Source organism: Sprattus sprattus, assembly GCF_963457725.1.
Source record: "Sprattus sprattus genome assembly, chromosome: 9".
Classification (NCBI taxonomy): domain Eukaryota; kingdom Metazoa; phylum Chordata; class Actinopteri; order Clupeiformes; family Clupeidae; genus Sprattus; species Sprattus sprattus.
In genome coordinates, this window is record NC_137928.1 from 11657202 (window position 1) to 11684701 (window position 27500).

General features: G+C 48.6%; 1 protein-coding gene across 1 annotated transcript in view; it reads left to right on the top strand.

Annotated features, from left to right (window-relative positions):
• dchs1a (dachsous cadherin-related 1a) overlaps positions 1-27500 on the top strand; it is a gene marked incomplete at both ends in the record, with an annotated part of 87950 nt that overhangs the window by 935 nt on the left and 59515 nt on the right. Inside the window, one exon of the mRNA XM_080844953.1 lies at positions 1-865. This exon is cut by the window's left edge and continues 935 nt beyond it. Within this exon, the coding sequence (XP_080701079.1) occupies positions 1-865 (865 nt within the window). The remainder of the gene's footprint in view (positions 866-27500) is intronic.

Below are 27500 nucleotides of genomic sequence, written 5' to 3' on the forward strand. Positions count from 1 at the left end.
GATCATCACCCTAAACAAACCCCTCGACTACGAGATGAGGAGGGTCCATGAACTTGTGGTGCAAGCACGGGACAATGCCACCCAGCCCGAGGTCACCAACGCCTTTGTCACCATAAATGTCCGAGACTACAACGACAACCAGCCCACCATGACCATCATCTTCCTCAGCGAGGATGGTTCCCCGCGGATCTCTGAGGGTGCCCAGCCAGGCCAGTACGTAGCTCGTATCTCCGTAACCGACCCGGACTATGGGGAGTATGCCAACGTCAACGTCTCGCTAGAGGGGGGTGAAGGGAAATTTGCTCTGACCACTAAAGACAGCATCATCTACCTCATCTGTGTGGACCAGATCCTGGACCGAGAGGAGAGGGACTCGTATGAGCTCCGCGTCATGGCGACAGACTCTGGTACGCCGCCCTTGCGAGCCGAGTCTTCCTTCATCATTCAGGTCACTGACGTCAACGACAACCCGCCTTTCTTCGACCAGCAAGTCTACACACAGGTCATTCCTGAGGTGGTGTTTCCGGGAAGCTTTGTTTTACAGGTCACAGCCAGAGACAAAGACCAGGGGCCTAATGGAGATATCCATTACAGTATACTTCAGGACCATGGAACTCATGAGGCGTGGTTCGGCATAGATGCCGTGACGGGTATCATCACCACTTTGGCCCAACTGGATTATGAGGCGGACCCCACGCCCACGGTTACTGTTGTGGCTACTGACGCTGGCAAGCCCCCTTTATCCGCCACGGCGGTGGTCAACATCGTATTGCAGGATATAAATGACAACGAGCCTGTCTTCGAGAGAAATTTCTACAACGTGTCCATTAAGGAGAACACTTCTGCTGGGACCTGCTTCCTAGAGGTAAGAATCTGTTCTACTTAAGATCTGTTAACCCACGTTAAATAATGTACATGCATTCAGTAAATTAGAAACATGCAATAAGTCTTCTGCAAAATTCATGCAAAATTCTGGAACTAGAATAGTAAAATCAGGTGCAGACTAAGGTCCTTGACATATAATATATCTGACATTATTTAACAACTTAAAGAGAGCATGAACTCAATTCATTTGAATGCAAATTCATACACTGCAGGCAGTTTTGATGTGTAGCCTGCTTGTGTTGGAACGAATGAGTCGGGAGTTACCTGCTGTCCTGCAGCTAAGGAGATTTGCTTTGTATTGGCTGTCCTCGCCTTCACCTCTCTAAGGTTTCCAAGGTAACTAAGACAGTGCAGAGGAGTGAACGCAGAAGTGCAACCCCCGGGCCTCTAGTTAGATGTAGTTGAATGAGGATTTTCACAATGCATACAATAGGACTAAATTGAAGGGCATTTTCAGTGAGATCCAAAGACCTCTTCACCTAACAAATGTGTTTCAATTCGTTTCCTATACGCTGCCAGGTCTAGGAAATCTGTTTTAAAAATACTTTTCTTCCCACTAGCCTTGATGATATGCAGACTACCAAAGTCATTCTGGGGCTGACCACAATCATGTATCATCAGAGTCTATTGTTTTTTCAGGTTGTTGTTCGGGCCTTTTTTTCCCCAAAAATTGTTTGACTGTTTTAAAAAACTAAATCAGTTTCTGTTTTAAGACATCAAAGTGGTTTGTGTAATCAGCTGCTCCTGGAGGAGTTGTGGAGGGAGCTTTCGAAAGAAGCAGAGCAATTAGGCAGTACACATAGTTACAGGTTATTGCAATACATGTTTCAGTCTGCAGCCATAGGTTGGAAGAAGACGTTTCCTTTCTTTCTCTCACTCAGTCACTCACTCACTCATTCACTCTCACACTCATACACTCTGCAGCCATAGTTTGGAAGAAGTCTCTCTCTCTCTCTCTCTCTCTCTCTCACTCACTCTCTCACTCACTCACTCACTCACTCACTCACTCATTCACTCTAACACACATACTGTACACTCTCTCTTTCTCTCTCTCTCTCTCTCTCTCACACACACACACACACACATACACACTCACACACACACATACACACTCACACACACACACACACACCACACAAACACACACACACACACACACACACACACACACACACACACACACACACACACACACCACACAAACACACACACACACACACACACACATACACAAACGCGGAGCTATCACACAGCAGACCTGACAGAGGGTTCGGCAGATGGGAGTTTGGCGGCGTAGCTTCCCCGGAGAGAGGGAGGAGTTCGGAGGAAAGAGAGAGGAGGATGAGGGCTGTCTGACTGCTCTTGGCCCGGATCAAGAAATAGAAGCTCTTTGCAGTCACCTGGGAGGTCCTCTTCTGCACCACAGTATGGCTCCTGGGATAGCAGAAAACAATTAGAACATTTGTCTCCATCAACACAAGGCGTTGTATGTATAGCAGTGAAGTGTTTATGGTTGGGAGGTAGAAAATATTTGTGATGATGGAAGAATTATTGTTTTAGTTTTTTAGTGTAATAGATTAAGATGAGTAAGACAAATTCTGGAAGACATTTGTCAGGGAGACCATAACCAATACCGCACAGCCTGGGTCCAAGGTTATTCACCAAACCAAAGCAAATCTGTCTCTTTTCTGGCCAGCCAAGTGACTGCTGGAAACAAGATTTGGTGTGTTAGGGCCCAGCAGTTCTTTGCTAGATACGCTGCAGCCTGAAAAGGTTATGCCAACTCTGCATCCAAGCATCACAGCAAGACATTTTGAGAGCCTTTTTTCATCCTTTTCCCAAACCTTTGCACAAAAAAAAATTCCCACCGTTTTTTTTTTTTTTTTTACTTTTCCAGACACGGAATGGTCCAAAAGCAATTACAATAGAAGTATTGTGATCATCAACCCAAACGTTTGAAGTGGGTTGGACTGTTTTTTCTCCCCCAGGTCTCTTGCACAGCAGTTCGTGATTATCATAATGCGGTCTGGCTCCACACTTACACTATGTGTGACGCTTTGTCATTTAAAGCAGTGCGGCAGTGGCTATAGGATGAAAAAGGAGGGAAAAAAGGGTGTTTCACAAGTGCCCTGAATGACATGAGTTTTCCAACCGTCTTCGCAGTCAGAGCTTTGACCTTATGGCAGCAAAATTAAAATGGGATTAACATGCAGTGAAGACAACTGTTACTCATTAAAGTGACTTGTAGAGCCTAAGGCACAGGCTGACTATGTCATGGTGTGACGACTAATCCCTTCGCACATTCTTTATGTATCTATAGTCTCATCCTGTCGCAGGGTATTTCTTCATGTCACCATTCAGTGCGGAGCAACACTCATTGTGACTTAATGCCAAAGCTGAAGAATATTGTCAACATGTGTGAGTTAGGGTTGAGCTTTTCACAAGCGTAGTTATCCTCCATACCCAGTCTCACCCACCCTCAGTCCCACTCCTCAGGCCTCAGGGGGTGCCAGCTCTAGACGTGAGGGGCTTAGAGAGAGGGGCCGTCTCCAAAGGTGAGCTCTTGTGGAAGTGACGGGATGAAAGGACATGGGAAAGGTGAAGGCCGGAGAAAGAGCTCGGGGGCGACGTCTTATTTTTCAGGAGCAGGGGGGGACGCCTCATGCTGTGACCGACAGGCCATTCACCCCTGCCCCCCCCCCACCTTGGTCCCTCTCTAAAGCAGAGTGCTGGCTGTTCAGCCTGTGCAGAGAGAGCTGGGGAGCAAGTGAAAAGAAGTTTTTCACTTCTGTCAGAGAGCCGCAGCTGTGTAATTGGTGCGTTTAGTTAAGGCTCCCATTCACTCGTGTATTGAATGGAAGGAAAGACTCCATGAGTTAGATGAAGTGCGATTGCCCGGCGGGTCTCAAGTGCTCAGTGCAGGAGGGAGGAAGCTTTTGTCCAGCCTCAGTTCATTGAGAGCCTCTGAACAATCCTGCGTTTGGTTGGAGCTTGTTAGCGCCGCACACCACTTTCTGCTGGGTTTTGTATCCCTGATACAGATTCAGCCTTGTGGGGGCTCGGGGGCTGTTTTTTTCTCCAGCTTTGTGTGTGGGTAGCGCTTCTTATCTTCATAAAGTGACACAGGACACACACACTCACACACAGACAGACAGACCGACACACACACACACACACAGAGTGCACTTCTGTCGGGGAATGGGTGCGGGGGGTGGTGGGGTGTGAGTCAGGAGAAAGCCAACAACTGCAAGAGTAAAGAATCACTCCTCTGTGTTTAGTTTGGGTGCTGGGGTGTCTGGGACTGGCTCCAGTGGAAAGGCGAGAGGGGGTCTCCTAGCAGCTTGGGGAGGGGGTAGGGGGTGGGCGGAGGAGGGAGAACCCCGGTTTTGTGGAGGCTTGAGATGGAAGTGGTGTTGATGAAGGCTCAGAGGGGTGGAGTGGGGGACTTCCTTAAGTGTCTGTGGGGGTGTCCCGTCTCCCCGTCTCTCCCCCAAACCCCAGCACCTCTTATCTGATCTTGCTTCAGAGCTCGTTAGTGGGGTGTGAGGACAGACCCTGAGCCCTTCGCTGACGCCTCTCCGTTCCCTCTGCCCCCCTTGGACAAACCTAGAATGCCTGTCATCACCGCGGGCCTTCTTGGCAACGTGAGAAGCACCCAGACATTCGCACGCCAGAAAGAAAACATTTTGGCATGCGTCTGTCCAACTTGATACTCCAACTTATACATTTATCTTTGCAACCCTATTTTCAAAAAGGTTTCCTGCCTTGGCCGTGCCTTGGCAACGCAGGCCACGGAGCAAATCCCCAAGCCCTCCCCCCCTGTCCTTGAAAAGACATCACCTAAATGCACCGCACACATTTTCTTCATGCTCGGCATTCTGATTGGTCCTGGGCATTGGACAAAAGGCCCTCTCAGAGAGCTTTGTGGTTTGAGAAAATGCGATACACCTCTGTGCCTGGTTGCCGATATTTCCAGAAAGAATTTTTGTTTCGGGATGATTTGGAACACATTGCTCCTTTTTTGCAGGAGCCATCGCTGTGCTCGCTCACCATGTGGCTACGGGAGACTGAGGGAGGAGGCCAGCTCCAGTGCCCCCTTCTTCTCTGTCTGACAACCTGAAATCAGACAAACTGTGGGAAACTTTGCAAGGAGGGAACTTCTTTCATGCCTTTTGAGGGAGTGGAGTGGAACTAGAAAGCCTGGGCAGTGTCCTTGGGAGACGAAAGAATAAGGGCAGGATTTCCTCCCGTCTTTCCAGATTAATGGTGTTACCGCAGATCATTTGAATTTCAGCAGTCGCAAGAGGTTGCAATGTCCTCATCCACCTCCGCAAGAACAGGTGCTGTTTTCAGGGTACCTCCCTGTTCTTACAGGCCACAAAAGGTAACTGTGCCGCTGTCTGTGGACTGTGTCTGCAAAACATTTTTTTTTGGAAAAACTGGCCCTGATTTGGAGTGAGGTAATAATTTTCTCCCCCATAATCCCTGGCTAAAGGACTAATCGGGCCCAGTGTAATTCGGTCTTGGCTAACATCTGGAGGCGCGTTGGGGTGCCGTGTGGAGAGAGGAAGCTTCCTGGGGCCACCTTCCTGAAACACAAGCGTGGTCCTCTCATGGCTCTGCCAGCCCATACTCCCCCTTTCCCCTCCCTCTTTTCCTCCTCTCCTCCTCCCCCCCAGCCCCTCTTGCCCCTCACCCACCGCCCCCCTGTTTTTTTTAGCAGAACCCCTCCAGAACAGCCCAGACCCCTGCCACTCTCAGCGGCGATGAAGGACACCCACTGGTGGCAGAGACACAGAGAGCTCCTTATTTGTGCTTGGAAACGGAAGACAAAGAGTCAATATTGGCTCCAGTTTCGAACTGGGGCACACAGAGTTGTGCAGTGCAAACTACATCTAGATGTATAATCCTTTTCTTTTTATCATTTAATATATTCAGCATCTTGTCTTGAGATAGAACACACACACACACACACACACACACACACAGACACAGACACACACACACACACACACACACACACACACACAGAAACACACGCCCTAAAACGTAGGTGTTCCACATTTTGGAGGTTTCTGGAGGACATGAGTGATCAATCTGTGTGCGTTGTGCTTTGTAGTACAGTTTACCGTCTTTGTTGTGTCTGTCACACTGGGACTGTTATATTACTAGCACAGTTAAGCTCAAATCATGAACAGATGAGTGCTCAGCGCTCTCGAGTTTTTAAGCCGCGGTATGCCTCCTCATTCCAAAAGCCTCTCGCGCACGGAGCCGGTGCCCAGATCGTGGGGGAAAGTGGAAGGCAACATGGCTCATTAGGTAGTTTGCCCAGCACCATATGGCCAATTTTTAATCAGATGTCCGTTTTTCTTTGTCTCGGGCCGCGGCCACGTCCAACTTTGCCTGCTTTTACTCCCTCCTCGCCCTCCTCCATGCACTCTGTTTCCATTGACTCGGTCACAGTGCCTTAGCACGGACAAAAGGCAACCGCTTCCCAGCTGGGCCTTGTTCAAGCCAACATTGCGTAGTGGCAGGCATTTAGATTTTCACTCGTTCGAACCCTCTCCCACAAACATCCAGAAGTGGGAGCCTCACAAAACAAGCGGGGGTCAATGCTTTGAATGCTTTGCGGGTGGGGAGTAAAAAAAAGTACGCTTGGCCGCGCCAATCTGTTCTCAGTCCCTTTTAAAAAACGAACAGACTTTCACATGTTAAAATGAAAAACGATATTAGGGATTGGAATTTGTTATACTAATGCTTATTTTAGAAGTCCTCGTCAATTTATTCATATCTTTATCTCAATGAAACATAAAACATCTAAGTAATGGCAAGACAAATAATGTAACACGTAGATGGCCGGGTTGTTTAAACGTTATTTACACGTTCACCTAATAATTAAGCTGTCATGGTAACGTAAATAAGTTTGTTTGACAAATTAGGCCATCCCATTAAGTCGTGTGCAGTCTGAAGCATCATTTGAAATGACCAGTTTGGAGACAGCCCTTTGCTGCATCAGCCCTGTAATCAGTCCAACCAGTTGTAATTCTAAAGCTAGCGGAGCTACTTGACAAGTTAACTGTACTGTCTTAATGGCATGCCTCTTCAACTCTCACTCAAGGGAGTGTTATTGCTCAAGGCAGGCCGACTCCACTTTTAGTTCGCACTGTTTCTTTTTCTTCCCACTAACCTCCGAGCTGCTTCTCTCTCTCTTTCTTTCTTTCTTTCTCTCTCTCTCTCTCTCTCTCTCTCTCTCTGTCTGCGCTGTGGTCTTGCACATTATTTACACAGAGCGACAAAATTGCAGGAAATTCGATGCAGTAATACTTAATGTGTTCACAAGCATAATACTTCCGCAAGCACTTTGTCCCCGAGGGCAGGCAGGGGCACCGAGGCGAGTGTAAACACTGATGCACATCTGGGCAGTTTGCGGGCGCTCGGGTTGGCACTTGGGCCCTGCCAGTAGACAGCTGGGCGACCGTTATAGCGCGGGGGCCGTCCATCATTTCCTCTTCTAACCCGGAACCCCATCTCGGAACTTCACAGGAAAAAAGGGGGCGAAAGGTTGCTGGCGGTGGAAATGTTTTAAGCTCCCCCTGGGGTGTGAATCAAAGGGGTGGCTTTTGCACTAGTTATCGGTGACACATTTAGGATGTGTGTGTTGTAAGACAATGCCACAGAGCAGCCAAGGACAGGAGTTAGAGGAGAGTTATGTTCGCGGCGTGGTTTTTGGTGTTCGGAGCGCAACTCTTTGATGCAGGTGGCAGCTGCAGCCGAGCATCTCCTACGCTGACAATCAAACAAAGAGTTTTTCCACAATCCCATTTCTTTGGTGGGCATGGTGGTGAGGCCTTCTTATTGGACCCTAATGGGTGATGAATGGTGTTTGGCAGTAGTAGGGGCTGCTGGGAGCATATTGGGGAAGTAGGAAAAGGAGAGACAGGCAGCTCACACTGGGGCGTCGTCTGTGAAGGATGTAGGTCTGTAGGGAGACGGGAAAAAAGGGATCTTTCCTCCCAACATCTGGACATGGAGGATGATAGTCGCACTTCTGGGGGGGGGGGGGGTGGGGGGGAACGAGGAATTTCATCAGACGATACACTCTGTCTGGGCCAGACATTCATGTGCAGGTGAGGCCAGGGCCTATGAAGATGGCTGCCAAGTCTCCAAAGACGAGTGTGAGCGTTGTGAAATGGCGGGGGGCGAGGGAGAAGAATCAAGGGATGACAGAAACACAGGAAAAAGGAAGAGAGAGGAGGAAAAGTGAGACAGAGGGAGAGATGGAGAGCTAAAGAAAACATGAACCGGTTTCCCGGGAGGGACAGTCAGCCCTCTGGCAGCTGGTTGGAGGGCCCGACTCAGCAGCTGTATCCAGCTGTGGAAAAGGCCCACAAGCCTTCGCCGCTGTCTGTGTGGCGCTCGGGGCGGAAAAAAATAGCTCTTTATTCCTCCTTCCCCTTCCCTTCCCTTCCTTTCACTTCTTTTTTCTTCCCCCACTCCTCCTCCCCCCCCCCCCCCCCCTCCGCCTTTATCTCTTGTCTCTCTTTCCTTTCTCACACCTCCCTATTCCGCATGCCCTTGGCCTTTGCGACTGCGTGCTGCGCTCTCACGGCACTTCCTGAAGGGATCCTGTCATCCTCCCCCTGGGGCGAGAGGGGGGAGGAGCAGGTGACGGCTGCATCTGGCAGACACCCTCCTCCCCTTGGACACTTGCCCCCTTCCCCATCCCCCGCTCCCCTCGAGGGAGTGCCCCCCCTGCCCATGAGGTCCCAGTCACCGGCAGGTCAGCCGTACCCCTGCTGAATAGTGCTAGGGGAAAGAGACTGGTGTAAATTAACTTCTGCATGAAGTCAGCCTGCAGGTGCTGGTGTCATCGGACCCCGGCCCCTCTACAGAGGCCGGGGTCCCACAGTGACCGAGTTCAGGTTTGCACACAAACCCTTCTCTGACCTGCCTTGGTGACCAAACAAAGCCAACCACTTTGTCTGACCTCTGTCTCTCTCTTTCTCTCTCTATTTCTGTGTCTTTCCTCAGCTCCCTTTGTTTGTATCTCAGTGACTATTTTTGTTTTTCCACTTTCCATTTATTTATTTTCACTTCTCTCTTTACTTCTACATCAATTGTTATCTCATTATTTTTTGCCATCCCTTTTTCTCTCTATCCCCTATTTTTCTGTCTCCCTCCCTCTCTGTGTCTCCCCCTCCCTCTCTGTGTCTCTGCCTCTCTCTTTCTCTCTTTCTTTCTCTCTCTTTCTCTCCCTCTCTCTGTCTCTCTCTCTCTCTCTCTCTGAAGAAAGACTGCTGAGTGCCTGGCATGGCTGATGGTGTAGGCCGACCAGTCCTTCTGTTCCCTCGGGCCTCTGGTCCCCTTTTGCATATGGGTCTGGCATTCGCCCCAATTACGCAGGAAATGTGGAGTCCTCATCTGGCTCCCTGTTTGCAGTCCGCCCTAAACCTGGAGCTTATCCGCCCCACAAAAACCCAGCCCCGCTTCGCTCTTCTGCAGGGTCCAAAATAAAAACAAACACTGGGCCCACACAGCCAGATGCACAAGAAATTAACCGCAGCCGAATCTCTGGCAAAGACCAAATATGCTCACGAGATACGGTATAAATATCTCCTTCGGGGGACATAATGTAACACACTCCGGGAGCTGCCCTAGCCATAGTTTTTATAAGAAATGGTTTTGTGTAATATATCTTGTCATCTTGTAATTCCGCCATGCTATATATACGCACACCGTGGCCTAAAACATCTTAACCACTAAGCAAATTGTCTCCATATCCAGAACTTTGCTGTTAAAAAGAATGCATCCCCTTGTGTCTGCCAGCAACCTCAGCAACCCTCTGGGCGAGCCGTGCCAGCTTTAAAATAACGAGCGAGTAAGAATGTTTGCGAGCGCGCAGAGAAGCCCTTCGCAGACCAGACTGAACCACTCAGCGCCTTTCGGTGTGGTCGGCATCACTCTATTTTCGGCATCTAAATTGGATCCATTAGGGTTTAGTAAAATGTCTAATTAGGACTGTAAAGGTGGCTTAATGTACGGTGATTACCTCGATGGCTTGGCACCGGTCGCCGTGTTTTTCGGGCTCGGGAGGGGGACAGAAGGAGAGCTACCGAAAGGAAACAGGCGTAGAGTGTGTGGCATGGCGTTAGGACTATGCCGATGGACTATGCCAAAATGGGCACAGTATGCCTCTATCTCACTACGACAGATGCCTTGTATGACTGAAAAGGGATTTTAGGTTGCAGATAATGCACAATGTAGTGGGTAGCGACAGTATTTTTGTAGTAGGTGTGTATATGATAGTGGAAATATGTGCATGCACACACGCACATGCAGACAAACATGTGCACACACACACACACACACACACACACACACACACACACACACACACACACACACACAAGAAGGGATGTACCACGCAGACAGGATGCTTTGGGAAGAGTGTTTTCCATTTTAAAATCATGGCTTCCCCACAATGTCTTTCCTAGCCACAGACTTTAAGGCACCCAGCAATTCTGCAGATCTCTCTCTCTCTCTCTCTCTCTCTCATTCTCTCTCTCTCTCTCTCTTTCTGTTCCTCCACCTCTATCTTGCTCTTTCTCCTCCTTCCTCCCTGTCTTTTTTTCTCTCCCTTCTCCACCACAGCACGGTGGTCCTCCATATCAATCTGTCAGCTTTGTCTTTTTAAAGCCTGCCCAGTCCTATCCTACAATTGTACCAGTCGGTAGCAGTTTAGTTTGTTCTGAGGAAACTCCGTAAACTCAATTGACTTCCTGAGCTTAACGCTTAGGATTGCATTTCATTATTGATTCAATTATTGAGCTCAGGCTTGTCTCTTTTGCTGGAAGGAAGGTTAGCAAGGTGGGTCTTTTTCCCCCACTGAGTAAATCTAATTATCTCAAGTCAAACCTGGTTTTGCCACCAAAAGATGCATCTACAAGTTGTCCAATTGGGTTAAAGAGATCTAATCTGTGCCTTGTGTCCTTGCTTTCAGTGCAGGTTTACCCTTCATAGCATATTCCCTTTATGAAGCATGCATGTTAGGGTGCTTCTCACAGAGATCCATGTAGAAGAAAAGAGCCGATAGGGAGAGAGGAGAGAGAAGCGAGAAGAGCTGTAATTAGGTGGAGGCGTTGTGTAGGGACCCTTGATCATGTGTGATGTGTTAGGAGTGTGAATTGGGGGGGGGGGGGGGGGGTTGGAGGATTGTAGGAGGAGGGAGGGGGGGGGGAGGGTGGCTGTAGGAGGAAATGCTGTAATGGCTGCCCTAGATTCGACTCGAGATTGATTCAAGTGCACCTGTGGGATCGAGGGCCTCAGCAGTAGGAGTGGAGTGGTGGGGAAATTTATGACGTGCACGCACACGCACACACACACACACACACACACACACACACACGCAGACTACAACATACACAGACACCAGATACATATATCACAACACACATACATAACACAGTCAAGACAGACAGATGGACTGACAAACACACACACACACACACACAAACACACACACACACACACACACACACACACACTACCTTGACGGACACGCAAACACACAAATTCTCAGTTGCCTCACGAAACGCGTGCAAGCCAAAGAAAATGAGTGGAGGTATTGTGCACGGGCCCCTTCCCTTTTCCAAAGCAGTGACCTGTCCTCTGTTCCCCCGCTAGCACCCCATAAATATGGGGGACATATAACTGTCTGTTTCAAAAGACCTCACTGGCTCCTCTTGGAATGTGAAGTGAATTGGAAGGAGTGACCTCACATCTTACTTGATATGTGTGTGTGTGTGCGCGTGTGTCTGTGTGCGCGTGTGCCTGTGTGTGCGTGTGCCTGTGTGTATGTGTGCCTGTGTGTGCGTGTGCCTGTGTGTACGTGTGGCTTTGTGTGCCTGTTTGTGCATGTGTCTGTGTGTGTGTGTGTGTGTGTGAGGGGGAGAAAGAGAGACAGTGAGAGTGAGAGTGAGACACTTGTTTTAAAGGGGCTGGGTAACCAATCCCAGAGGACTTTTCAAACATGGATGGTTCAGTTGAGCAGGACTCAATGAGAACAGTGTGTGTTGGGCCCCAGGCATGCGCTAGACACTATTAACAGAAACACAGTGTAGTAGTTTTGAATGACGGACTGCAGAGTCCCTCTCACCACCACCCGACGTCCATCCCTTATTTGAAAGGGCCGATGTCATATCACCAGGGAAGGCAGTGGTATCCAAACATCTGTTTCCTTGGCTGCCTTCAGGCCAGTGCTGGCGGCCTCCTCGTGATTGAGGGCTGGAAAGTGTAGATGAAAAGTTGTGTAATGGATTCTCATCAGGTCCCTGAGATGGAATTACAGTACAACACAAATCCCTATTGCAGATCTGTCATCTGGTGCAGCATCTGCACTTTGAACCCGCAGCCTTTATGGAGCATCCCGGCGCGGGCCGCGCACTAAATTCCCTTTTCAACCTGTTGTCTCTCATGTCCTCTCTCTCTCTCTCTCTCTCTCTCTCTCTCTCTGTCTCTCTTTCTCTCTCTCTCTCACCTCTCTCGTCTGCACTCCATCCATATGACAGTCTGGGTCGTGTGTGGGGGAGAGGTATATGGAAACATTGTAAGGATGGAACCTTGGTGATAGGCCTTGCATCCACTTTCTTGGCTGAACCTAGGCTATGGTATGCTGGCTGTCTCCCTCTTTCAGTCTTTCTCTCTCTCTCTCTCTCTCTCTGTCTGTCTCTGTCTCCCTCGATCTCACCTCACTCTCTTGTCTGCACATCATCCAGATGACATTGATAGTGTTGGGAAGTGGGGTGTAGGTGTGTGGAAGGAGTGAAAGGCAGGAACCTTGGTGATGGTCCTTGGCGATGCATCCTCTGCAATAGGCTGTGAGACTGAGCTCACTCTCATGGTGAGTCACTCCTGCACAGAACAGGCCGAGTGGAAACTGACAATAATAATAACAGCAGGAACCTGGACAATAGGCTTTTGGTGCATCTTCTCATTCCAGGTCTGTCTGGGTGCGCTGATATGCCAGGTCTTACCGCTGCCACATTCACTTTAGACCTGCATCGGGTTCTTTGTCTGCTGCCACAACAAAGGCAGGGGGTGGAAATCAATCACCGCTCATTTCCTGCTATCAGCCACCAGGCTGCTTTCCGATCTGATTAGCCTGCGTGGTTAGCCCATGTAATAACTTGCGTACGGCGCCGTTTCGATAACACCCACACACAGACATACACACACACACACACGTTTGAAGTACGGGAGCTGTTGCACCGTACGTCGGTTTTCCCTGCACGGCAGCTGGGCGAGTTGTGTGAGCTGTGCTTTTTTTCGACAGCCTTGACAGGCGCTACCGCGCTTATTAAACACGGCGTGCATATGGCTGCCACCTCAGCCCTTTTGATGTGATTCACAATAGCGTCTGGAAGGCTGCAATGGGGTTCGACAGTGACGTCTCGTGTTTCTCCGCTGAAGTCATGGCTGAAGGAGAATGGTTAAGGCCATGACAAAAGTAGAGTGAGAGACAGAGAAGGAGAGAGATAAAGAGAAGGACAAAAAGAAAGAGAAAGAGAAAGAGAGAGATGCTAGATTGAGTGCAAGAAACTTTGGCGTTTCTTTCCCTTGTTCACAGACTGGCTCTGGCGACTCTTCGACGCAGAATCAGGGTTTCGCTTTTCTTTCTTTTTTTGTTTTTGGCGTCGTCATTAACTCTGACTTGCTCTGGAGTCAGCAGAACATAAATCACCTTGCGGTGTCGCTGTCAATCACCACCTCCGCTTCGACGCCATCTCTCGGCGGCGACGCCGGTCCCACATGTGTTTCATTATTTATGTGCATCATCCCCCGGCAGCAGGGCGGAGTGCGTTTCTGCTACAAAGTCTGCTGATCTCGAAAACACCCCAGCAGAGCACCGTGTCGATGGAGTGGAGCGCACCCAAGTGCTGAATGAAGCCCCGTGCAGAGTTCGCCTCATCAAATGCCTTCCCTGACTCAAATTATATGGAAATTGTGTTTTTACTTTTAGACTCTTGTTTTGAAAGCAATTGAGCTGGTTGATAGAACAGGCTGTCTGAATTCAAAGTCAGATCACACACACACACACACACACACACACACACACACACACTCACACACACACACATAAATACACACACACACACACACACACACACACACACACACACACACACACACACACACACACACACACACACATAAATACATATCATTTAGGGAGAAAGTTATTTTGCTAGAAAGTTATTTTGCTAAAATAAAGTAGCCATCGTGAGGTACAGCTGCCGTGGTCCATCCATTGAAATGCATTATACAAAAACACTTGAAGAATGACAAAATATACATGTTTGCTTCGCCCAGTTACGCTCTTGTGTACACTTAATCTTGTGCCTTTGCAGTTCACTGACCCAGCAGGGTACCACCAGGCTCCAGAGATGATCTGGGTTTGGCTTTTGCAAACACCAGTTTGTAAACATGCCATAGACTCATGCAGAATTCAAAACTTCACATCTTTTATCGTTGTTGGCAAAAAAATAAACCACTTTTAACTTGATAGAAGTTCTGGGCAGACTTTTCATCGACCAGCCATCATATTTCAAACGCGGTTTCTCTTGAAATAGCTGCAATTCTGATATCTTGTGAGAAATTGAGACAGTGTGCTTTGGATGGTTACATGATGTTATCTCCTTTGACAACTTAAGAAGATTGAATAGATGCAGTGAAAGCCTCATAAAACTAGCTCACTTGTGGCTACGGGTCAAAGCTCTATTTATAAGGTAAGAAAAGAACGCCAAGCTGATGTTATTTTAATGAACCATCACTTTTAGCATCCACAATTCCTTGCCACAAGTATGTCGTCCTCAGCCATTTAACATTTTTAGAGGAGATAAGCAAGGTTTTCTATTCAGAAACCCCAGATAGTATACCCCTATATCACAGAAATCTGCTGTTCACTGCAGTTTGACTACCTCAAATGAACACATTTAGTTGATAGAGATGCGCCAAAGAGCGGGGGATAAGTGCCTCGGTAGAGGGGGGGTGGGGGGCTGTCTGCGTCTGCTTGGGCCACGGCTGGTGGTTTTCAATCTGATTTACAGTTATGTACAATTATATAAATAAGGGGATTGGAAAAAGGCCCTAAATATGAGATTGAAGCCATAATGTTTCCCATTAATCAGAAGACACCCAGCGTCCAGCATCCTTGGCACCAAAGAGATGTGAAGTGGCCAGTGGTGGGGTGCCGAACAAAAGTAAGAGGGTTGGGGGGGGGGGGGGGGGGACAGGCGAGGAACAAAGAACAGGAAGGATGACGGCTGGCATTCTGTGGAGCCTAGCAGAGAAGAGGAGACAAGAGGGCAAAGCGATTGAGACAGACTCTGATAAATGGAGGGAGGGAGCGAAGGAGGGAGTGAGAGAGAGTGAGAGAGAACTAAGAGAGAGAGAGAGAGAGAAGGAGAGGGGCGGGAGAGAGAGGGAGATGGGGAGGAGGAGTGAGAGAGTCCCGCAGAGGCCCCAACGCAGAGAGGAAGCAAGAGAAACACTCCCCAGGACGAAGTGGTGGTGTCCATGGTAACAGAGGAAGATTTTTTGGGGGGGGGGGGTGGACCCCACCAACTCCCATGTCCCAAAGTCGGCTGTCAAGAAAGGGGGGGTGGGGGGCAGAGGGGGCGTTGTTGTTTTTTCTCATGTGTTCTATGATCCCAGAGGATCCAGCTTGCCATGTCTCCACAGTGAACGCCTTGAGATAATCATACAAAAAAATCTTGCCTTTCATTGTGAACAGAACCCCCCCCCCCCCCACACACACACACTCCACCCTCCACCCTCCACCCGTTTCTCTCAGCCTGTGCCATGAGTTTATCTCTCCCCGGTCCCTCAGCTTTCCTGTTGGGGTAGGAAGACTCCACTTCCTTACTCTCTGGATCTCATCATCACCATGCTGCCACCGCTGCCCTGCCTGGGCACACACACACACACAGACACGCACACACACAGACACACACACACACACACACACACACACACACACACACACACACACACACACACACACACCAAACACCACCACATGAGAGCGTTGTCTGAGCGCCTGTGTGTATCACAGAAAGCTCAAAGGCAATGTATTTCCACTCCCCCTGGTGAACGGGTTCATTATCTGGCATGAGGAGACCTTTTAAGAAAGCAATATATCTACCCCCATCATCCCAAAAAGGGCGCTGCTCCTGCTGAAGGGCTCTTGTTTAGAGAGGCTCGCTGCGAGAGCACGGTCTGAGAGCCACGCGTGTTTATCTAATGTGATGTATGTCTGGGCTGACAGGAGTCACGCAGAGGTGGAGCTATGCCGCGGGTCTCTCCGTAGGTAGGGAAGGGCGTTTGGTCCTGCCATGCTCCTCCTGTTGGAGAGCTCTTGGTCTCTGCCTTGTGTCCAACCTCCTCCCTTCTCCCCTCTCCCCTCTCCCCTCTCCCCTCTCCCCATCTTCCTTCTCCCTTCTCCCCTCTCCCCTCTCCCTTCACCCCCGCTCTGGGCTCTCCTGTCCTGGGCGAACCCGGCTCCTCTACTCCCGGGGTGCAGATAAGTGATGGGGGGGGCGCACTTTAATGAAGCGCTGGTATGATTAGATTCAATTCACCCTTGGCTCTGTAGCGGACGGAGGGGAGCGGCTATCTGGGCCAAAAACACTTCCCCTTGGAAGTGCAGAGATCCCACACCTACACATCTGTGGGCTTTGCTGAGGACCACCACACACAAACTCTCTCTCTTTCTCTCTCTTTCTCTCTCTCTCTCTCTCTCTCTCTCTCCCTCTCTCTCTCTCGCACACACATATACACATACACATACACACACGCACATACTCGCATTCAAGGCATATAAGCGCATACACACTGACAATATAAGCACACTGCCATATGTGAAAACACACAAGGTTAAATTGGGTAGCGATCTCTGCTGTAAAGTAAATACGAGACAAATCCCAGCCTGTGGACACACAGTCGTAACCCCAGATACATTAGAATCCCAAGTGCCTGGTTCTGACTCGGCGCCTCTGCAATCAGAGTGGAAGATGAATTTGATACGGACATTGCGAGCGAGGAGGATTTTAATAAAATGGAATAGAATGAAGCATGGCCCTCTGGGTTTAGCGTGCCAGGGTGCTCATCACCAGAGCTGGAAGGTGGGACAAAAAGGGCTACGGACTTTGGCTGATGCATTGGGAGCCAAAAAAGGGGGGGTTGCAGGGGGACGGGATGGGGGGGGTTGGGGGGTGGAAAGAGATAAGCCAAGACACACAAACCAAGAGAAGATTTTGGCACGGGCCGTCCCGAGACACGGCTTTAATCAAAACAGAAAAGCGTACACAGCAGCCAGTGAGATCTGTTAGCAATCCAGCCCCTTAATTGCTCGTCGGCAGGGGCGATTGACTGGAAGCGAGGGGACTGGATGGGGCCCGGAGCTCGTTTTCGCTTGTCACGCTCAGCAGAATTGAGTCTCTACAATCAGAATCAAGCCCAGTGACTGAAGGAGGTTCAAAATCAAATGAAAAAGAATAGCCTGAGTTCTGATCAGGGTACTTTGTGGGAGTAGAAGGGCCAATAATATGTCTGTGTGCTCTCCTCTGAGAACTGTTTGAGATAAAAGCATAGCCTTTGGAGCTTAATATATACTGTACATGCTACTTCATAGCATTAACTTTTTCCAACATTTTCCCAACTGAATGAAAGGATTGGCTCTCATTTGTTTAGTTTAAGCACTTGATTGATCATCAAGTAGACAAGCTTTTATTGTATTTTCTGGTTTAAATTAAGCCAGAGCTGTGTTGAACGTCTCTTTTTAAATGTGGGGGTTGTGATTCAGTTCATCTGATAACCACATGCGGTAAGAGCCTTACTTTCACTATGGGTGACCTTTACATGAGATCAGTTCAGCTCTGCCGGTAAGGAGTCAAGGGAAGACAAATTATAGAAGTGTAGTAATGTTTTCCTAGTATGAAGAGATAGAGAGAACATAGTAGTTATCTCACATTTCAGTGTGTGTGTGTGTGTGTGTAATTGTTCCAGTGTTACAAGCATAACGTTATTTCTCATCTGTGAGCAAGCTTTTCTTCATAGAGGAACATTTTGAGGCCTACTTAACTGAAACCCATGGGGATTAATAGATGGCCGGCATCTTGACGGTAACTGCCAGTTTGTTTGGTAGCAGAAGCTGTGGGTGGCAAACTGTGTTTTTCATCGTGTTGGCAGCAGCTCAAATGAGGACTCAGCTCCATCCTTACCTCCAGGTAGGAGGCCTCCCTGATCACTACAAGCTCGAGTTGCTGTCCTCCAGTCTGGTGGTTGGTGCAACTTTAATTACACAGCGCTCGTATCAGCCGGCGCGGTTGTAGGGAGGGCATTAGTGGTGCTGAGCTCTTAATGACACCCCCAGGACCCGGCTCCAGCTCCGCTTGAGACCCGCCACCACTGCCGCCGCCGCCGCTGTATTAGCAACAGCAGCAGCAGGAGCAGCAGCGTAAGATTTTCCACAATGCAACCTCTCTGGGTTTGTTCCTGATTGGCTGGTTGGCTTTCCGATACAGCCTGTGTCTTTTACCATTCTGGGCCTTTGTGTTGGACCATCTCCCCCCCCCCCCCCCCCCCAACACCTCTGACCATATATCCATGCTGTGGCCTATGTAGTGCATGGTTGGCCTGTGCGATGAGGCTGGTGAAAACATGCCAGTGGGCGGCATGACAGGTCTCCCCTCCCCCTCATCACCATCACCTTCGGGGAAGGAAGGGTTTTGGTGCAGTCTGTTGGAGGCTTGGGTGGTGGTGGCAGAGAGAGTGGATTATGCTAGCCATTTATTTTTTCTTTCTTTATTTCTTTCTATTTTGTGATGTCAGAGCCCATGGAAGTGGAAAGAACTGCGTTTCTGCCGCCACCGCCACCACTTTCTCATTACTGCTAAAGTTGCAGTCGTCAGAAGTGGGTAGGGTGGGATGCCAGTGGTTATTAGCACATATTAAATAACAGAGAGGGAGCTAGCAGCCCGGCTAATAGCCACTAATATCCACTTGCTTGCCAGACCAAAGTCTTTAGAAACTCAGTGCTAACTATATGTTTTTGTGTATATAATCCCTATATGCTTCTGTTTGTGTGAAAGTGCTAGCATGTGTTCAGTGTTCAAACAGAGCATACTCTTTTGCACTGTCTAGCATGACAATGGCGATCACCGCCGTCTTCTTAGGTTCCCCATAAAGACATTATTCTAATGAATGCAGTCCAGTGAGTATCCAGCTCCTAACGTATTCCCCCTCATTGTTTTGCACGTCTTTTCAGCTCGACGGCCTGTCGAGCTGGGCCTTGGTTGTCATGGCAACCTGAGGTTGCCATGGTGCTTTAATTATTTAACTGCAAAAATTTTAATGATTGTGTGTGTTTGTGTTTTATTGTCCTCTGCTGTTTGGGGAAAATGTGTGTAGTAATTAGTTAAATGTCAGGAAGACTGCTTTGTACTGATTTACACTGTTCCCTAAGGTCTTTAGTCTATAAAAGGCAGTGCGTTGTGTTTGTGTTGTGTTTGTGTGTTTGTTCGGTGAAAGTATATATGTATATATTTCTCATAATTGGACTCTGGACTCAGTAGTCCAGTATTTGCTGGAAAGCCATGGGTTGTTGACAGGTTGAGCAGGAGTCAAATTAGCCATAGAGAAGCATTTTGCAAAGGTGAAAAATGGAAATGAGGCCCCTGGGGAATGTCTTGAGCATGCTACAGATCTTTCTGCAAAAAAAAAATCACAGTTGAAGCTTTTTTTTTCAAGGCTTTACTTTTTTCTCCCTCTCTCTCTCGCTCTGGGATTTTCGTAATAAGCATCCCAGTCAGATTGGCCTCTTGCTGTTCTGGGTGAGCTCAAGCTATTTCGAGATAATCAGTTCTGCCATTTTAGCCTTTGTCGCGAGAGGCAAATGACAGAAAAATTGCAGATGGCAGAACTTTCTGGAGGTGGGTTCTCCCGACAACAGCACGTACTGTATAACAACAACAGACCCGGGCCTCTGGCCATCCTGCCAATCCTTTAAGCACACATCCAGGTCCCAAACCCCTCTGGAGTCATCAGTAGACCTGCGTTCACATTCACTTGTTTACGGGCCCGTCCCAAAACTCAACAGGCTCTGGACCAAATCTTTGTTCCAGTTCTTTCAAGATAAATATCATAAAAAGTTCAGGTGAAAGCTTAATAAAACAAAACCAAAATACCATTCCACTCTCAGCCACTGGTGCCAGACATTAGATATAAGCAAACACAGACAAACAGCCCATTTGTTTATTCATTTTCTCCTCTCTCCTCCGAACCTTTTGACATGTTGTCTAGACTTTTTAACTCCCTGCAACTTGTTGTGTTCTCGTCGCTATAAAGCAAGCCAGAGGAGCACCCCACAATGTGGGCAAGTAGAATAGCCCCTGTTACAAATACCCGGCTGTCTAAGCCCCACTGCGCTAAGGCTCCCCAACACCCTTGCTTTGTGATGGTAAAGCCGGCCTGAAAGAGGAGGACCTCCCGGGGGGGTCATACACATAACCGTATTGTACGTGAATTGACTCCTCATGTCGGATTAGCTGGTTAAATACAGTGATCCTTTCCCCTATATAAGCGCAATGGTGACATTTAGTGCATTTTAATGCCCGCTCGATAAATGGGCCACTAAGCTTCCCTTTCAGTGTCGGACCGCTGTCTTTTTCTTTTTTTCTTTTTCTCGCTCTCCCTGGAGTTCTTTCCTGTGACAATCATCTCCAGCATACTTGGCAAATGTGAAAGAGGGAGAGCTGTCTCTCTCTCTCTCTCTCTCTCTCAATCTCTCTCTCTCTCTCAATCTCTCTCTCTCTCTCTTTTTCTCTCTCTCTGTCTTTGAGATTCCGTCACGCTGTGCAGATGTATCTCGTCGTCCATCCGAAAATGAAATGAAAAAAAGAAAAAAACACATGACACAAGTTTTGTTTTGTGAGGAGAATAGATGGCATTAGAGTATTTGCACAGTTGTCTGGAGGGGACTCGGACGACAGGCCAGCAGGGAGGAGAAGGGGACTGCTGCACATGTGCTTACAACTCTAGCACTAGCGTAGCATGTATGCGTAGCACACACCCTGCCAGGCCAGTGACGGGGAGAGCTCGCTGTCTTGGCAAGTGTTGCTGCAAAATAAATACGTGTAGGGAAGAAAAAGGCAGAGAAAGGGAGAGAGAGAGAGAGAAGGAGGGAGTGCTGGGATCCAAACCAGAAACCAAAGGCTGTGTTTTTTTATTTTATTTTCCTCTGTCACGCACAAGGGCTGAATCACAGCTCAAGAGAAACCAAGGGGGGAGACAGCAGGAGAGAAGGATACAGAGAGAGGGAGAGAGAGAGAGAGAGAGAGGAAGAGAGAAAGGGGGAGAGCAAGAAGGAGGGAGTAAGCAAGGGAGGAAAAATAGGGGGGAAGGGGATGGGGTGGATTGGGGTGCAAACAGAAAGAAAGTTTGAAAAAGTGAAATGGGGGAGAAGAGAGGGGAGGAGGAGGGTTTGGGGTAAGAAGAGTAAGGCGAGGGGAGAGAATGGAATATAAAAATAGGTCCTGGAAGGGAACGCTGGTGTCTCGATGGGGCCGCCCACTAACCTCACAGGCGCCACACTCCCCAGCTCACCCAAGCCCAGTGAGCAGGAGGGGCCCCCACCACAAAGCCATGTGGCTGCCAAGGCCCGCCGCTACGCTACGCTCCTCTCCTCTCCTCTTTCTTCTCCTCTTTCTTCTCCTCTACTTGCCTCTCCTCCTCCATTCCTTTTGCTTACACCTCCTCTCTTTCTCCCCTCTTCTCCCGTCCCCCATTTGGGGTCCCCAGGGCCACTGAGGCAGCAGCAGCAGCAGCGCTGGAGGTAACATGGCCGCTCCTCGGTTAAAGCGAGGGCTCGCTCACTTCTCCTTCCCCTCTTTTCTGGAGCAGCTGGCCTCCTCCTCGGCGCATGTTGGCCAGGCCAGCTGTAATCCACTTAAATGTGTGTCCACACAGCGGTGGGCGGTGCCTTGGCCAGCCAGCAGCAGAAGCTTGTCGCTTCAGATGGCCCTTCAGAAACGCTGACACTGGCTGGAATTGGCTTTGTTTCTGGCCAGCACATTATTCACGACACCAAGGTGGAATAACTACCAGACAATACTGTGGAGGGATGTCACTGATTCAGTAGGTGGTTGCCTCATTTGGTAACATAGTGAGCAACGTCTGGTCCTCATACATTTATACACATGCAGAGTTGCTGCAATGGATGGAGAGGAAATGACAGAGGCCACGGACGTGTCCTTGCTCCGGGGGAGGCAAAATTACTCATTGCCTAGAAATGACTCTTTCATGCCTAGTAGCCACTTTTTCTTTGTCATTACCGGTGTTTCGAAGTAGTACTTCATTGAATGCCACTGAAAATTACAGTGGAAAATTACAGGTCTAATGCCAGGGCATTCATTATATGCATCTCCATGGAGATCAGGCGCTTCGCCCCAGCCAACGGGGATGTGGAAATGTCATAGGATGACCTCTCTATCAGGAAGTGCTCTGTATCCCCCGCTGGAAATGCAGACAGACATGAGAAGGGAAGGTAATAACGGAACAGAAAGTGCAATAGAGCGGTGCGATATTTCTCTTCATCTGGAGAGCATTTCAAGGAAAAATATTTTCATAACTGTTTGAAATTTTAGATTTTAAGTGGATTAAGGAGACTGTACACAGTTTTTTTTTTTTTTCTTCCTCCCTCAGCCGATCGGTCCAAAAGACATCTGGGTTGCATTAGTGTTTTTTTTTCCTTTCTTATGGACAGTATTTCATTTCTCTGCTTGTGTCATCTTGCACTTGGAGGTGGGAGTTTGTAGTGTGCTGTGTGTGTGTGTAGAGAGAGAAAAGTGAAGGGTAGGGGGCAATGCACTTTTTCATGGTTAAAGTTTGAAAAATAAGGGAAGTATAATTAGATGGTGAAGAAATGATGTGTACTTATCTAGCCCGCAGGGAACTTGCTGAGGGGCAGCTCTTTACTCCTAAGGCCCAGTCTGGAGCCCAGAGATGCATTCAAACTCCCAGAGCAAAAGCTGTTTGACTTCCCTACTTTGATATAAGCACATGACCTGATGAAGTTAAAACAAAAGTGTCCTTGCTCCAGAAAAAGATGGTGCTTTGCAGAGATGCATAGACGCTAGTTTTCCTCATTTCCTCTGCATAGAGGGGTTGGGGGGGTGGGGGCTTGACCAAAATTGCATGTCTCGAATCGCTCTGATCTTGGTGCTGATATGTTCTTTATGACACGACACAGAGGGCTCCACGCGAGGTTCTGGCTTGGCTGGCCCAATGGCTCAACTTGTGGATCGTGTCAACAGACTATAAACTACATAGCAGACGAATATGCAAGGGAAGCGGCCTTGATCTGGTGAAGAACTGTTCCAGGATCAATTGATGTCAGTGTGACCGCTCCACTTCCTGTACTAAGATGCATAATGAGGACTTGTGCTGTATGTGGGAGGTCAAATGTATAGTGGACTAGCTGACCCCAAGAAACCTGTGTGTGTGTGTGTGTGTGTGTGTGTGTGTGTGTGTATGAATGTATGTATTTGTGTGTAAGAGAGTGTGTATGAGAGAGAGAGAGATCCAGAGAGATATTGAAAAGTCAAGAGTTGGGTTAAGAGACAACCGTCTGGAATGGTTGGCTCATGGCTGGACCTACGGGCCGAGGGGCTTCACTGCTTGTCAACAGACTATAAACTAACCTCGTCTCTAATGCGCTGCCAGTAAAAGCTGCATGAACAGGTCAGACGTCTTTTTCTCTTCTGCGTGTGAGATCGAAAGGTGACAAACTGACCCTTGGGAAGTACGCGTGTCTCTGAGAGAGATCGAGTGCGAAGTATTGAAAAGTCAGCCAAACAGAGAGCAGACATGCCAAACCCTGTAGAGATACTGTACGTGGGTGGCTTCACCATATCCTTTGCGATGGTCTGCTTTAGCTTGCCTCTCATTGCAGAAGCTAGTCCCTCTGTTTGGAAGAAGATTAGTTCCTTTTGTTCCAAGCACTCGTGGGCACACACTATACATAACAAATTGTACTCCCCCCGCAAACCATTTCCACAGCTAAAGCGCTCTTATACAAATTCATCCATTAAAATATTTCTTCCCCCCCCAGTATCCACTTTCCAATTCATAACAGGAAATTGATCCTTCTTGTGCGACGACGGCGATTCCGGGCTCCCCTCTCTCTGACTGAATGTTAAGTCCTTTAAAGAGGCCCCCACCAACATGGAGGAGTCGTTCCATCAACCCCTCCACCCCTCCACCCCATATTACCATGCGAAGAGCACGAGAGCCTTTTAGCTGCCTTGCTCTCTGTTCCCTCTTTCAAGCGCTCCCCACATCATGCGTCCCCAGTGAATGCTTAGCTCAAGGAACAGACAAGGTCTTTCAAACGAGCTCTTTGTTTCTCTCAAATGTTTCACAAAAACTTTTTTGGGGGGAGACTGTTTGCCCCATGCTGTCTTTTTTTTTGTTTTTTTGTGGGTAACTTTTTTTTCCGATCAGTTACGATGACCACATGGCCACATTGTTCTGCGTTCTCCTGATCGTTCTCTCTTATTTGTAACAACAACAAAAAACGTGTGATGGCTTCATCTGAGCAGGAACCCAAGCCCTGCGAGAACGTTAAGAGCCGCTCATCTGGTAGCAATCTCCCCCTGAGCTCTCTCTCTCTCTCTTTCTCTCTCTCTCTCTAAGCCACCAGAAAGCTCCCATCCATCAGTGACTGTCATCCGCCACAGCGAAAACTGAATGGGAGTCTAAATGCCGGGTTCGAATAGATGGTCTTTTAAAATGGAAAATACCAAGTTCGACCCCTCCTTTGCACGTAATTGCCTCTTGGAAGGAAAGGAGTACGAAAGTTGAAAATGCCCTGTGTTTTGTGACGGGTTTGTGTGAGTGTGCGTGTGTGTGTGTGTGTGTGTGTGTGTGTGTGTGTGTGTGTGTGTGTGTGTGTGTGTGTGTGTTCGTGACGGGTTTGTGTGAGTGTGCGTGTGTGAATCCTTCAGGCCTCGGCAGGGTGTTTGTTTTGAAATGAACAGGCCGCTGTATGAATGCAACCCGTTGGCTTTGTCTGGGGAGGCATTTGTCTCATGCTTACGATAACAGTGGAATTACAGTTCAATGAGTTGGTTTGATTCACACACGCACCATGCTGTCTTTGATTGCTCCCCCTTTCATGTGTGTGTGTGTGTGTGTGTGTGTGTGTGTGTGTGTGTGGAGACTGTCCCCGCCGAGTGTTTGGTTAGAGTAGATGAAATGAGCTGGAGATTCGCAGGAGCCTTGTAAAAACACGGAGGAGGGATGCAAAGGGCCTCGCCAGCAAGCCTTGCCAGAGGTAACATATGACATGAAGCATTTACATAGCACGAGCACAAAGCATATGATTTAACTATCCGCAGAATAAACACAAGAGATTTTCGAAAGCCTCTTGCCCCAACGCAGCACTCGTCAGGACGACCTCGTCGGGAGCACGTATATGTCGATGAGAGAGAGTGTGGGAGTTGTTCCCTTTTTTTTGTTTTTTTATCCTTTGAAGTTATGGCGTAGAAGTGCTGCTGATATGTTTGTGACGAAACCATTTACCTCAATTTAGACCTTGGTTGATAAATGAGTAGACCTGTGCGAGAGGCAACGGGCTGCGGTGATTTAGCGTGGAGAGAGAGGGAAGCCATCTATCTGATATGAGGCCCGTCATATCCGCTGGCGGAGGAGCGCTTAAGAACCTGGATCTGAAGTAATACAGGCAGTCCGTCTGGGAAGATGAAAAGCCATCTCCCGATTCAATATATCTTCGTATCTGAGAGGTATTCAGACTCAAATGGGCACATACACATATACAAACAAACACACACACACACACATACACACCGACATTTACACTCTCTCTCACATACACACACACACATACATACACGCACAGACATTTACACTCTCTCTCACATACACACACACACACACACATACATACACGCACAGACATTTACACTCTCTCTCACATACACAGACACACACACACACACAGATGTTCATCTGTGCATGCACACACTATGCAGTCGCCTCTTGGACAGTCTCCTGGTTGTGTGGGGCTGGCCCAGGGGGCTTATGGGATGCTGGATGTCTGCCCTATGCTAGTTCACAAAAGGGAAATGAAGAGTTTCTAAATAAAGCCGTCCGAAATGAGCGGGGCAGAGAGAGTCCAGCAGCTTCACCAAACTCCAGGCCTCTCCTGATCTAACGTGGAGAGAGAGAAAAGAACAGAGAGAAAGAAACGAGACAGACCGACAAAGAGGAAGGTAGAGAGAGACAGACAAACAGAAAGATAAGAGACGTGAGCGTGCCAGAGAGGGAAAACGGGCCATTAAAATGCCGAATTCGGGGTTGAGAATGAAAGCAAGAGGCTTCACCGTTTCCCACCGCAGCTGTCTGAAACCCAAGCCTTCTTTCAAACACATTTCCTCCCGGCCTTATTGAATACCTCCAAGGTTAACACCGCTCTCAAGCAAGGGTCAACATGACCCAGTGAAGGTCATGACCCCGCCATGACAGACACCGGGTCAGACGGCTCCATGTGGTGTTGCAAACCAGCGAAAACTACACACTATCTACATCTTTTCACTGCAAACCCCATTGGATCCCTCTTAGGACAAACACAGACCATGTTCACCTTTTGCCTTCGGTGACCCAGGAGAAAGATTCCAGAGGCTTCTGTGTCTGGCTTGTGGCAGCCAAATCACAGCACAGCTTGAGGGTGTTAGCGCGTTTTTGCGGCAGCCTGGTTTGTTCATGTTTTTCGCGAGCTGTATATTTCTTTTGACTTCAGACGTGTTTTTAAGCTCAAGAACAAAATATATAGGTGGGTGGTGTAAAAATAGCCAAGCTGTACGTGGTAGTTGAGGTGGTGGTGGTGTGAGCTGAGACGAACCACCTGCTGGTTTGTGGAGTGTGTTTTTTGAAGAGAGAGAAAGAGAGAGAGAGAGAGAGAGAGAGAGAGAGAGAGAGAGAGAGAGAGAGAGAGAGAGAGAGAGAGAGAGAGAGCGTGCACCGGCTCTTTCAGCTGGAGCTTGTCGAAAGTGTTGCTGTTAACTCCGCTTGTGGGGATTTTTTTTGTAAACAAGGGACGGCACATCTTGAAGCCGTGGCCTTGAAGAGAACAGCTGGGTCACATCTTGCTCGCCGTCTATGTGTCCTCCGTCCTTTCTTCTTCCTTCCATTTTTCCATCCCCGCTCTCTTCCCACTTCCTGTCGCTGTATTGGTCCTTCTCTATTCACACAGTTTCTCCCTTTCTTCCCGCCTCCCTCGCTCCATGGTGTTAAGGTTTTAATTGCATAAGCACTGGTCATGGCCGGTCCTTTTCCCTCTGTGCTTGGCTGCAGCACTGTAGGTGTTGTGAGCCTTCCCTCATAACACTATGCTTCATTTGCTGCTCTACAACAATAAGCCTCCCCGTCCAAGACATGACCACACACACACACACACACACACACACACACACACACACACACACACACACACACACATGCAGTCTCACTCTCTCTTACACACACACACACACACACAC